This window comes from Teleopsis dalmanni, chromosome 1, assembly GCF_002237135.1.
Source record: "Teleopsis dalmanni isolate 2A chromosome 1, ASM223713v2, whole genome shotgun sequence".
Taxonomy (NCBI): domain Eukaryota; kingdom Metazoa; phylum Arthropoda; class Insecta; order Diptera; family Diopsidae; genus Teleopsis; species Teleopsis dalmanni.
This window is the reverse complement of record NC_051846.1, coordinates 59,812,074-59,825,461: the sequence shown is the minus strand read 5'-3', so window position 1 is coordinate 59,825,461 and position 13,388 is coordinate 59,812,074. Positions and strand designations below refer to the sequence as shown.

The 13,388-nt window shown below is 28.3% G+C and overlaps 2 protein-coding genes across 3 annotated transcripts in view; both read left to right on the top strand.

Moving 5' to 3' along the window:
- LOC119682165 (gamma-glutamylcyclotransferase-like) overlaps positions 1-969 on the top strand; it is a 1,842-nt gene extending 873 nt beyond the window's left edge. The window contains exons 2-3 of the mRNA XM_038095531.1: positions 349-498; positions 564-969. Coding sequence (XP_037951459.1) covers positions 349-498; positions 564-879 — 466 coding nt within the window. The 3' untranslated portion in view covers positions 880-969. The remainder of the gene's footprint in view (positions 1-348; positions 499-563) is intronic.
- Positions 970-7,889: 6,920 nt separating this feature from the next.
- LOC119668898 (gamma-glutamylcyclotransferase-like) lies at positions 7,890-12,501 on the top strand. Of its 2 annotated transcripts, none has more exons than XM_038078576.1 (4): positions 7,890-8,063; positions 10,128-10,248; positions 11,427-11,560; positions 12,050-12,501. In XM_038078576.1, exons 1-4 carry the CDS (start codon positions 8,047-8,049, stop codon positions 12,369-12,371), a joined length of 594 nt encoding a protein of 197 aa, XP_037934504.1. In that variant the 5' UTR covers positions 7,890-8,046; the 3' UTR covers positions 12,372-12,501. The 2 variants fall into 2 exon arrangements, with proteins under 2 accessions (XP_037934504.1, XP_037934505.1); XM_038078577.1 differs by having other exon boundaries at positions 7,891-8,071.
- The last annotated feature ends 887 nt before the right edge of the window (positions 12,502-13,388 follow it).

The following is a 13,388-nucleotide window of genomic DNA, read 5'->3' as shown; positions in this document are numbered from 1 at the left end:
ATATCAATAAGAAAATAATTTCGTAAATAAGAAAAGATAAATTAGTGTGAATATGAATTATCTATATAAAATATAATTACAATATATATAATATAATTTATTTATATATTTATAATATAATTATAATATATGCATAAGGGGACGTCTCTTATACAGAGTTATCCATTTAATAGTCATCAAAGTAACCATAAGTGAAACATTTATGAGATTTCAATCAAATTTTTCATTGTCTGGATGTTATTTGCATTTTACCTAGATCAATAGCCATACTATCCGTATACACAACTTAACTGACGTTCGATTATGATTATCTACAGTTATTACTAAGAAGTAGAAAAAATATACTAGCCAAATTTCTTTACAGAACTACCGTTTAGACTTTAACAGCTACGCAGACAATTGGGATGGCGCACCAGCAACTATTGTACCAACAGAAAACTCCACCGTATATGGCACACTTTGGGAAATCGATATTTCCAACTTAGCTGATATTGATGAGTAAGTACTTTAGAACCAGTTTAATTAAATTGAATAACTGAATCACTCTTTAATTGTTTTTTTAGCCAAGAAGGAGTATCAGAAGGAGAATATGAACCGGTCAATATATCAGTTTTTTTAAATAATGATACAGTAGTGAATGCGCGTTCCTATGTTTTAGTTAAGCAACCTGAAATACCACTGAAAATGTTGAATATATCGGATATTCCTTTCGAACGACAACCATCGAAGACATACTTACAATGTTTAGTTAAAGGCGCCATTGAGTCTGAGCTTCCAGATGAATATATACATTGGTTGAGAACTATCAAACACAATGGAAAGGTGGCTAAGGATTTGGAAGATTTTTTAAAATTGAGTGATATAAAATTGTCAACATAACTGCATTTATATAGTAATTGTTTTGTAACTTTATCACCGAAATCATATTTGTTTCTAGTAATATTTGTTACCAAATAGAAGGATATAAATAATATTTTTTTTTTATTTTATAAATTCAATTATAATAAATCGAATAATATTATAATGAAACATAAGCTAATAATATACGTTCAAAGTATGCAGTAAAAGCATTATGCTTTCATATGCGGATATCAATATTAGCATTTCTGTGTAAATCAACAGTTGTCTAATAATAAAGAAAACTACTTAAGAATATAAGTATCCAAATATATATAGATATAGATATATAGATTTACTCATTTGTAACTGCGCTTCATATATTTATAAAATGTAGCAATTTTTACAATTGAGCATTAGTAATAGATATCATAAAAAGTATACGAGATTCAAATGATTGCAAAGAAAGTCCAAAATTATGGCTCAAATCCACATAACTCCACTAAGATCAATTCTTCTACAAGTCAGAATTTGATGTATGTTTGGTTTTGTTCATTTAACTTCTGGAATATTGACATTTTTGTTAAATTTTCTTTATGTTTTATAATAAAAACTAAATATTCTTCAAATCTACAAAAATGTTGCTTGCACGAGATAAGTTGTGAGCCACTGCAGATTCTACCCTATCCCTTTTAGTTATGACAGTCAGTTTCAGTCTATCTTCCCTAAAACTACCTATGACTTACGGTGTGACTCAAATCTATTAATCACAACTCCCTTATTTCCGACCTATTTCGCCATACATTCTCAGTATATTTATTGTCTATTTAAGGTCAAACTTCACTAGTACCCCTTTGGAGCAATTTACTACCTAAATATATATCCCAGTTGAATTATGCTTAGGATAAACATTTTTTTTTCTGCAATAAAAAAAAAGAGGTGCAATCACATAATTTAATTTGAATAAATTTTTCTTTATTTCAATATTTTCTATGCACATAACACAAAAATGTATAAGTTCTACACCAAAAAAAAAAATTATTTCTTAATACAGTAATGTTTCTATGTAGCAAAAATATTATAAATATAGGTGTAATAAAAACAATTTATGTATACAAAAAAAAAGCATATAACAAAAGAGAAAGGAAAGGAAAAAAGTATCGCTCGCCTAGTCAGGCACTTACTACAACTGCCTAAATGACGCTGTTGGTGTACCTAATAAAATTTAAACAAAAATTACCTGCAAGCAAGAAAAATAATAATTCTAATAATTAGAAGAGCCTTAAGGCTCAGTTAGTCGGTACGTACCGTAAGAACTTAAGTCAAAGCGAAATACACAACCAACCACACCTCTACATTTACTAGGAATGGAATAAACAAAAACGGCGAACATTGCTTATTTTGTTACTATCAAATACACAAGTGTGGTTGGGTGTACATTTCGCTTTAGCTTAAGTTCGCTTAAATTCTTACGGTACGCACTGACTACCTGAGCCTTTGCTATAGTTTTTAATAACAGTTGAAATCTCTACTTTCTGTTGAGTTAGATTACATTGAATTAGTACCGTCTATCTCAAAACCCATTTGTCGCTTAAAAAAAACGAATCCCTCATTCAAGTGAAACTAATCTGATGAGTCTATAAAATTATCAAATCTCCTAAGATTAAAACATTTGTAATACATACTGTTATAAATTTCCCTTACAGTTGTCGAATATTTCCAAGAAATATAAAAGAAATAAACGTAGAACCGTAGCCTCTGAGAATTTCTGTAAATCAGACAGCTGCAGTTTCCTACTGAATCCAAAATCTTTGAATCCGTTATAGATCTTTTAAAATAGGTAGCTGTATTGATTGGGTACCCATAAATACATATGGCCATGTCAGATTTAGTTCACTAATAAAACGATTAATTATTTAACAACAGTGTGAATAATTCCTTATTAAAATTTCTTTATTGAAATGGAATGGTAATGAATATCTGAATATCTTCGCTGTATTACAACAGATCTAAGTCCCAAAGGTCCAATACAATAAAACCGTTTATGAATATATTAAAATATTAAGTGCAGTAAGGAATGCAAATATATAAATTAATTTCATGATGAGCTATCGCTTATGATTAACTTTTCATACATTATCCATTTTACAATTTTTATTAAAATTCTTTTAAAATCATTTCATGACCCAAGTTTTTTTCGATCTTTACATATTACTATGAAGGCACGGGTTTTTTCCATAAATTAAAGTATTTCAAATATAAACAATAGTCCACATTAGACATTAAGAAATTTCATTAACACGGATTTTTTCACATACAAAAGAAAAGGCGTTCACGGATAATTTAAATAAAAGCGATAGACAAGGTTATGTTATACAAAAAAGGGACTATTTACCTGTTAGAAAAACCCAAGCTAATTAAGGAATAACATTTTCAAACTGTTTAGTATGTAAGATTTAGTATTTAAGAAACGAAAATATACAAAATAAAATTAGTTGAATATTTTGTGTATAAGCATAAGGTTGATTTTTACTAACGAATTTAGTATTACTTTAACAACAGGAAAAAAAAAGTGGGTGCGGAAAATCAGTCGAAATTTAAAAATAACTAATATTAAAGAAGCAGAATTTTAAATCGTGAAAGAAAAATTTCAACAAAAAAATGGAACAGGCATTTTCTTTAGGAATGGCAACACCGGCTGAACTCGATGTAAAGTATCAAGGACAGGTAACAGATTTACAAAAACAAATAAATTTTTACGGAAGTAGGATACAGGATGCAGAAAATTATTTACAAATGACCAAACAAAAACTGTTAAAAGTGCAACAAGAGTTAAATAATGTAGAACATAATTCAGAAGATGTAACAGAAATAGAAGCATGTCAAAAGCCAAATTCCATGTCCAGGGAACTGGAAGAATATCGACTTTCCACAGATAAACTCTCAATGGAAGTTCAATTACTCACTGACAAAATTTCTGCTATGGGTAAACAGATCGAAACTCATGAAGAGAAATCAATTTTATATGATAGTTTAAAATTGCAACATGAGAAAGATTTAAATGAACTTGATTTAGCAAAATCAGAAATACGGAATTTGGAAAATCAAATAGTAGATTTGAAAAAATTATCAAAGAATAACTATTCGAGTTGGAATAACCATTGGAGTTGGAATAACCATTGGAGTTGGAATAACCATTCGAGTTGGAATAACCATTCGAGTTGGAATAACCATTGGAGTGTGTATAACCATTCGAAGTTGGAACATGAAGTTCAGTTTTTGCGTAGTGTAAATAAAGACTTGAAGTATAATACGCAACAGGAAATATTTTTTTTGAAATCGCGACTTAAAATGATAGTTGAAGAATGTTCTGAATACAGTGAAATAAATGGTAAATTAAAACGTGAAATTGCAGAATGGATGAAAATAGCTCAAGATAACTGTCCCACTAATGTGAGACCTAATCCTTTAGCATTACGTGCTGAAATGGAGAGACTATTAGAAAATAGTAAAAAAATGGTAGCAGAGAAAAACGTAAAAGAATCAGAAATGAAATCTATTAACTCCGATTTGGTTGAATCTAAAAATAAATGCGATGAATATGCGAAGAATATTAAGGAACTAAAGGAACATATAAAGGAATTAATGATAGGACTTCAAGCATTTTTCAAGGCAATGTGAAACAAACAAAAAAAGAAAAACAAATTAAAAAGACAATCGACTCGGTCAAGTTACAGAAACCAACCTATCAGGAAATCATACTAGTTGTTCAAGGAACTCAAATAAAAACACCAACACGTGCTTCTTTAATAATAAAAGATTTCATTTAAATAAGTTATATATTTTAAGTTATAAGTTATATATGTTAAGTTATATATTTTTCAATAAAAAGCTTTAATTAATTTTAATTTAAAATTGTTTTATTTAACTAATCGATTTGTATGGTTTTCTTTTTGATTTTAATATATAGCTTTGGTCTGACAAATTATATATATAAACCATTAGTGATGTTGATGAAAGGAATAATTTGATCAATTTTTTAAGTTCTTTCTCTGAGAAATACACGTTTTTTTAAGGTAATTTTCATTAAAGACTAAAATTTTCAAAATGTATGACAGAAAATATTAATAATTTATTTAAAAACAAAATTAAAAATAAACCTAATTCCAAGTTTATATATTTCGGTTATAGTAGTGATTCTGCCAAATCGAATTTAATTACGAAATCTAACAGCAGTCAACTTAATTATCAACCTCAAAACGTTAGTCCAAACGTCTGAAATGCCAAATCAGTACTCCGAAATATTCTGTGAATTAAATTAATTTTAAAATTGACTTTACAGAATGGCTTTCTCTGTGACATTAACTCCTTTGAATAATTACAAATAATAATAAAGTCATCAATTATGTTAAGTAAATTCTCTTAACTTTACTCCTTCAACAAATATTCAGTGGAATACAAAGATATCTTCCGTTTGTGTAGCACCTAAAGTCTTTATAAATAAGACATTTTATGGTAACATCAGTTTGGAGTCCGGATAGAGAACAGTATAATGGAATGGTTTTTTTTGTCATTATTTAGGCAATGGTAAAAATATTTAATTTAAACTAAAACTGGTCTGATTATTTATAAACCTATGAGCAGGTCTTGACAAAATTGATGGAACAATAATACATAATAAGATTATATATGGAACCTGATTCTTTTGAAATCAATTCAAGCGTTGGTAAGAAGATTTTTTATCTGTTGAAATATTTAATAATGTATTAAAATGAGAAGATGACAAAAAAACAAACTATTAAATGGACCTGTTACATTATGTGGATATGCTGATGACCTATATCTAATAGGAACCAGTAATCACATTGTGCGACATACTTTCGAAGTTCCGTATAAATCTAACACATTCGGAAGAACTAAACACAAATAAAATAAAACGATATGACTAACGTTATCAGATTGGTAAAGTATAAAACTGACGGTACCTGATTATACCTGATTATATCAATATCTGTCAGAGTAAATGATTACGCTTCTCTGCGATGGATACGCGATGCATATAGAAATGTAGTTTGTTACGCTTATACGCGTTTCATCTCCGACTCTGAGATGCGCTCTTTCGCGATTAGATTATGATGGAAATTGTTTGCTGGGAAAGTAACAAAGATTAAAGGTTAAACACTTGCAAAAATTTGCTTTTGCAAATTTATAGATAAAAAAAGAAAAGATTACATTTATATTGATTTTACTTTTCAACTGTAATTGGCTTCCATTTATGTAGAAATATATGTTTACACAATATAGAATTATATAGAATAAGTTATATGAATGCATTAGAGTTCGAGTACTACTACTTACACAAATTTTTTATGTACTTTCTTTGAAAATACATCTTCACTTAATGGCCCATTGAACACAAACCATAGGAGTAGACTACTGAACTATTACCGGATAGAACAAACCTACTGCAAAACAATTGTTTTGTCATAGATGTGTTTTAGATGTGTTTGCAGGCGCATTGTTTGGGTACCCATAAATAGATATGGCCATGTCAGAATTAGATCACTAATAAATTAATGAATTATTTAATAACTCTGCGGCTAAAACGTTACTAAAATTTGTTTCTTGAAATGGAACTGAACTGCTGAATTGGTGGTGACGGAAGACGTATAATGAATATCTTAATTGTATTACAACAGATCTAGGTCCCAATACTTTTTACAATCTTGCGATCAATAAAATAAAATCGTTTATGATTATATATTATCTTTCAAGGGAAGCAATAACTGAACAGGTAATGAATTGACCAGAAAAATTTACATTAAAATGAACTTAATTGTTCAGTTTTGATTAGTTTCCATATATGTAGCGGAATATGTAATGTACATGAGAATTATAAACCCCTTTTAAATTTTTTTTTCGATATACTCAATATGTTTTAATTCTTGTTATATTAGTTTAACAGCTTTTGTGTTTTATTATATTAAATTTTACAGTTTTTAGGTAATTTTTTTATTTTTTTGTTAGTAAGTTGCAGATTTCTAAAAAATACAATTTGTGTGGCTTTCTTTCTGAAAGTATGAGCTGACGAATTAATATAATATAATGCTGACGAAAGGATCAATTACTACAGAAAACATGTACTTTCTATATGGTGTCATAAATGCGGGAGCTGATACCTTTATTTAAATATGCAATTTACTTGTGGAACAAGATAAATTATTGGTTAGTTTGGTTTTGAAACCAAAAATTGCTACAATAATTCAAAACAATGTTACGTTTTTAATTATTAAATTATTAATTATTAAATAGGTTTATGAATTCAAATAGTAAATTGGAATAGTAAGAGGAATTTAAGTAGGGTATTTATTTGAATAGAAAAGTTCAATTTTTGTGTTAATTTAATTTTTTGGTTTTCCATTAAGAATTTTGGACTTTATATAATATTCAATATCATGTGGTATTTAAAAAAAATTCCGAATGCTTTATTAGTCAATATTAAATTTAATATATATTCAATAAAATAATACACTATTAGTGTATTACAGCTCTATACTAGTGTATGACACCTTTGCACTCTAATTTTTTATTCCTACAATATACATAATATAATCAAAAAACTTAACAAAATCATTTCCTTTTAAGTTTTGACATTTTAAACTAACTTTGGCCTACATATTATCTAAAGAATACAAAGCTTTTATATCAATTTTGATAAGATATAATATATATAAGATATATATATATATAAAATATATATATATAAAATATATATATATATAAGATATATGAATATATTACATATGTATAAGTTTTTATAAGTTTTATTACATGACTTCTTTATTTTTAACGAAAATAATAATTTTAGTATAGTCACTTGTCACTTACTAATATTACTTTACAACACTTATATCGCATAAAGCTTTTTAGTACAGAAGAGCTTCAGCATAAAACATATGTTAACTGTCAGAATGTCGGTGGTCGAAATCAACAAAGCATGTTTTGATTAATTTAAATATTAACTTCATTTTTTGTTTGTCATAAAAAGAATTTTATTTTTTTTTGAAGTGAAAGTTATTATAAAAAGTGTTGTGCTTATGAAAATATATTATTTAGACAAATATTGATAAAAAAACATTCGCAAAACTGCGGTTTTCACTTGAGCCAAAACAATAGCTGCTGGTAAACATAAAAGCTTTTCTACACTGGATGCGTATGTGCTTTTTGTAAGTGGGTAAGCATGAATGATTTTAGTACTAGCAAATACACAAACCCAAAAGTTCCCTTAGAGCTTTTTTGCAAAATATATCCATCAAACGAATTTTCAGTGGTTATTAATATATAAAATTTTAAGATATTAACTGAATTTTTAAATTAATTACTAATTTATTAATAGAATTAATTATTAATTAATAGAAAATGTGTTGTGATTCGTATATTAAAAATTGATTCATTATTAGTATAGCTTTAATGATATATAATCAAATAACGAAATCTGCAGTGGTCATTAACCCTTTACTGACAATGTTTAATGTATATAAAACAATTGTTAGATTTGTGTTGTATTTTAAAACTTAAGTGGAATCTTTTAAATGATGATTTAATTTCTATCAAATCATTTAAAAAAAAAAAAACAAAATAAAAATAAACAAAAAAATCTTAAAATTAGATTTAAAAAAATTTCTCTTAAAAATTTAAAGACAGGCGTGATTTACTCTAAATTAATTCATTTAATTAAATTGGTATTGAATTTTTCAACAGAAGAAAAATATACTATAAGTATTCTTGTATAATCACATTCGTGAATTATTAATTATTTGCTACTATTTTATTCAAATATAGTTGGAAATAGGATATATCTTTCACGTTTTTCGTTCCGTTGTCGGCACAGATAAGGAACTGTTCTTAATTTGATTCCGATAATCGTTTGAGAGATTTTTATTTACCTTATTTATTTAATACACATCGCAAAACAAGGGTATACGAAATTCGTGGAGGTATATATAATCGATCAAATGAAACGGTTTAACGTTGTGTATCTTTTTAACTATCTATTCGAATATTATAATACTAGATATATAAGTATTAGTTATTAAAAAGAGTAAGAAAGAAAGGTGAAGAAAGAGTAAAAGTGTCCAGTTGTACTAAATCGGAAAGACATAAGATGAATAATTTGTAGAGAAATTTCGTTTATATTTATAAAAATATTTTGTAGAAATTCGGTAGAAAATTATGATTAAAAATATTGATTCATTAAACATATATCAATTTGGTTTAGCCAGTGAACCCAGTGAGTGGTGCTTATTATTCTTTTAAATAACATATAACAAGTTTTTTGATATGAAAATAATCACAGAAAAAGTTGAACGCAATACAGATCTGCAATTATAATCATAAAAGTTACTTATAACTATTTCACACTTTCATTATTATAAAATTATTTTTAAATTGTGTGTGATAGGTCCAAAAACCTAGAACTTCTCAAAAAGCAATTTAGATTTAAATTGCATTAAGGAGATATAAAAAAATTACTTAAATTTATAATATTCCGAAGATATCTGTGTCATAATATATTATTAAAGCGAGGAATAGAAATTAGTATACTTTTGGTAAAAAATAGAGAGACGTCATTTACAATAAGACAAAATAAAGGAAATATATATATGACAGCGCTTCATATAAATACTTCTATGTGCCTTAGATGGATATGTTGTGGGTTGATGGGTCTATTGATAAATTGATGGCTTGATATTTAATTAAGCCAGCTACAGCTGTTAGTGAATATAAGGAAAATGTGGATTTTAGTGATGGATGTGTGTAAATATTGATTTGAATACATATGTCTTTCTAACACATAATTAGAATTTTGAATCCTTAAAGCGAGTTTGATCTATTGGATTTGTTCGTAGAGAATATATCATGTCATCTTTGTTGTTATATATTTTGTATTAGTATGAAATTTTTTTTAGAATTAATGTCTTAATTTTTAGCAGATATGACTTATCAATTAAAACTTTACTTTGGAAAAGTCGCCATTAATCACATTTACTTGATAGATATTTTTTTTTGTTGCATAATTGATACTCACTTATTTCTACATATTATATAACTTTATACTATATATAAACTATATATATTATTACCCTTATAAGATGCATTGCTTTAAATAAAGGTTTCTTTTTTTTATTATGTTATTATATTTACTCTATTATGTTAGTGCATTTATTAACAATATTTTATTTATATAATAATATTTTGAGCATGATTATAATACATTAATTCTTTTATAGCTCACATCAATTAAACATGGCCAGTAAATTTTTCTACTTTGGGTTTGGCAGCAACATGCTGGCAAAGCGTATTCATATTCAAAATCCCACGGCGGAGCGCATTGGACCTGGAAAGCTGGAGGTAAGGACTTAATCTTTCTCGATATTTTTACATAATTAAGTTAACTACTATATATGAGAACTCACATAATATCTATTATTATACAATTTTTTCTGTTGCTGATATCGGATCAGCAACTTTGTGTTAAAGTTTTTGTTAAGAACAGAATTAAGAGGGTAGTGAAGCATTTGAAATGTAGAAGTCATTCGGCAACAATTCTATATCATAATCTTAGGTTAAAGTAAAAATACTTCTCAGATGGCATTTGATGGAATGTGTTTACTAATAAATTATTGAAGAGGTGCCAGAAAAAATAGGAATATATAGAGAAGGAATAAGTCTATATAGCAAAACATATCTTCTTTACAGCGTCACAAGCACTCTCTACTCCAGAAATGGTGTCATACAAACTCTTTTTTACTTTTGAGAGTCAAAAAGATTCTTAAACGGTAGAATTTTTCAAAAATAGACGGAAAACAGGCATAATCGACGAAAAGCCTTTAGCTTTTATCTGAAACACAAGTTACAGTATTACTTAAACTTAAAAGTAATAGAACAAACATTAATAATTGAATGAATAATTCTCAGAGCAATAAAAAACTCTTAGTACCACTCGAGTACACCACGTATATATATATTGAAAATAGGCTGCTTGTAATAGAAAAAAAAAACTAGCTAGTAGTTGCTATTAATTCAGTAGTAGTTGCTATTCAATCTTTATCACTAGGTGTGAATACTCTTCATATTACATCTATTTATCGACGTAAACTACTTAAATTCACAGAAAGTAAATGTGTTAAGGTCCATTTAATCAGCGACTAAAATTAAAAACAGATAGCTAGAAATATGGAGGTTCAGACCAATATATACATATATAGATATAGATCAATATATAGATATAGATAACGAAACTGGCAAACAACTAGACAATGAAATGTATGGTCAGATACATAATTGAATAAACAGGCAGATAGATGAACAGATAAATAGACAGAGAAATAGAACTGTATAGAAAGAGACAATACTTGATTATTGTGCGATATAGTCTCCGATATTTTTATATTGCTTAATCTTAGCAATAGTAATATATGTATACAATACCATAACTACGTTTTACTAAAGCTCTGTTACCAAAAAACTATTTACTACATTAAATAATATCCTGCAAACACACTAAATTCTTACTTTTTACATTTCAGAATTACCGCCTGGATTTCTTTTCAAAATCCAGAAACTGGAATGGAGCCCCAGCAACAATAGTGCCATGCTGTGAGGAAAATGTTTATGGCAGCATATGGGAAATTGATATGTGTAATATGAAAGATCTGGATGAGTAAGTTTGTTAAGTATAGAAAGTAAAGATAGTGGCGTATACAAACTGAGACTTATTTTAGGGTGTGTTTCAACAATTATGTTAATTATAAAGTTCAACTGAAAATATTTAGGGGCAGAATATTCATTACATCTAGCTTGAAATGGGGCAACATATCGGGGGAACGGAAGTGGAATTCAGATTAAAAACCTCTCATCTTAGAATATTTTGGACCATACATATAATGCATTTTTTCCAATTAAATTTTTTGATTATATATAATTAGAAATGGGCTTACGTATTATCGGGGGAAGGTAACGGGAATTAAGATTAAAAACCTCCTATCTTAGAATGTTTCGGACCATTTTTCATTACATACATGTAAAGCATTTTTTCAATTAAACTTTTTGATTTATAATGCATTATGATCAAAAATCTCTCTTCCTCATTTGTGTACGCCACTGAATATAAATAATATAATATATCGATCTAATATCTTTTTCTTTATAGTCAAGAAGGCGTAGCACAAGGTATTTATGTACCCATATCAGTCTCAGTGCTGTCACTAAACACAAAAACTCCAGTTTGTTGTCGTGCCTATCACTTGGCCAATCAACCTATGACCAACTTAAGTAAAGCACCGGCAGATTGCATTCCATTCAATAGGCAGCCGTCCAAGACTTACCTGAAGACACTCGTTAAAGGTGCCATTGAAACAGGCATTGACGATGACTATGTGAAATGGTTACGCACAATTAAACACAATGGCAATACTGTGGAGAAATTTGAAAATGATTTGGAACTGGCGGAAGTTGAATTATGTACAAATTAAGAATTTAATTATTTTTTTATTATTTTTTGTACATATTATATTTATTCCAAATTTTTGCCTGGACATTGGTCCTAACTGAATTCTATGTTATTTTTCATGCTGTAAGACATCAACACAACAATAACAATAACAACAAATGAAATATTATGAATTTTAATCACTTATTTATGATGATTACCCCAATATCCTTAGAAGCATATTGGACTTGAACTAAAGAAAATAAAATTCCAAATATCCTTAACGCCTTGGAACAACTTTTGGAAAAGTTTCTTGCTTCCCTGTTGCGAATAAGTTTTCATGCAACTAAACTACAATTAAAATGCAATTTACTGTGCATCTTCCTGCCATTATCTCATCCAGAAGAAGCAACAGAAAGCAGCAGCACCGCCCGGCAAAGTAATTGCACCGTCGGTGCTGTAAGAAAAACTGAAAGGATAAAAGCCAAATTGGCGAAATTTAGAATTCTTTTACTTATTAATTTAAATATTGCTGAGCATTTAATGGGTAAACTTACTTAAGAAGAAGACCGTTTACTTTAAAGTAAATGCATTGTCTACCTCTGCAGGAGACTGGATAGTGGGGTGTGAAGAGCTGCAAATATGCCAATTTTCATAATTTTCTATATTAAATGTTGCTGCACTCGTACTTTGCACTTCATTCCGAGTCCAGGCCAAACTTTTAATTTAAAAGTTTAAGCAAAACTATTGTTAATACTACACTCTCTGCCGCTCCCCTTGTAGGTGCTATTTGAGAAGTTAGAAGTGTTGCAGCTTAGCACCTTCGGGTCAAAATGTTTCATTTACAAAATGGAGTCGATTTCGGTTACAAAGAAAAGTTCCAACTGAAATGCAGACCCATTTGAACTGAGCGCCAATAATAGCTTTCCATTGCAACATTTCAAATGCACATTTTCAGCGAAGTGGTGAAACAGTTACATGGGCCCGGTTTGGGGTGGGGTCTGTGGTGTGAGTAGAGAAATTTAGAAGTGGCAAAATGTAATTTCTGTTTGTAACAACA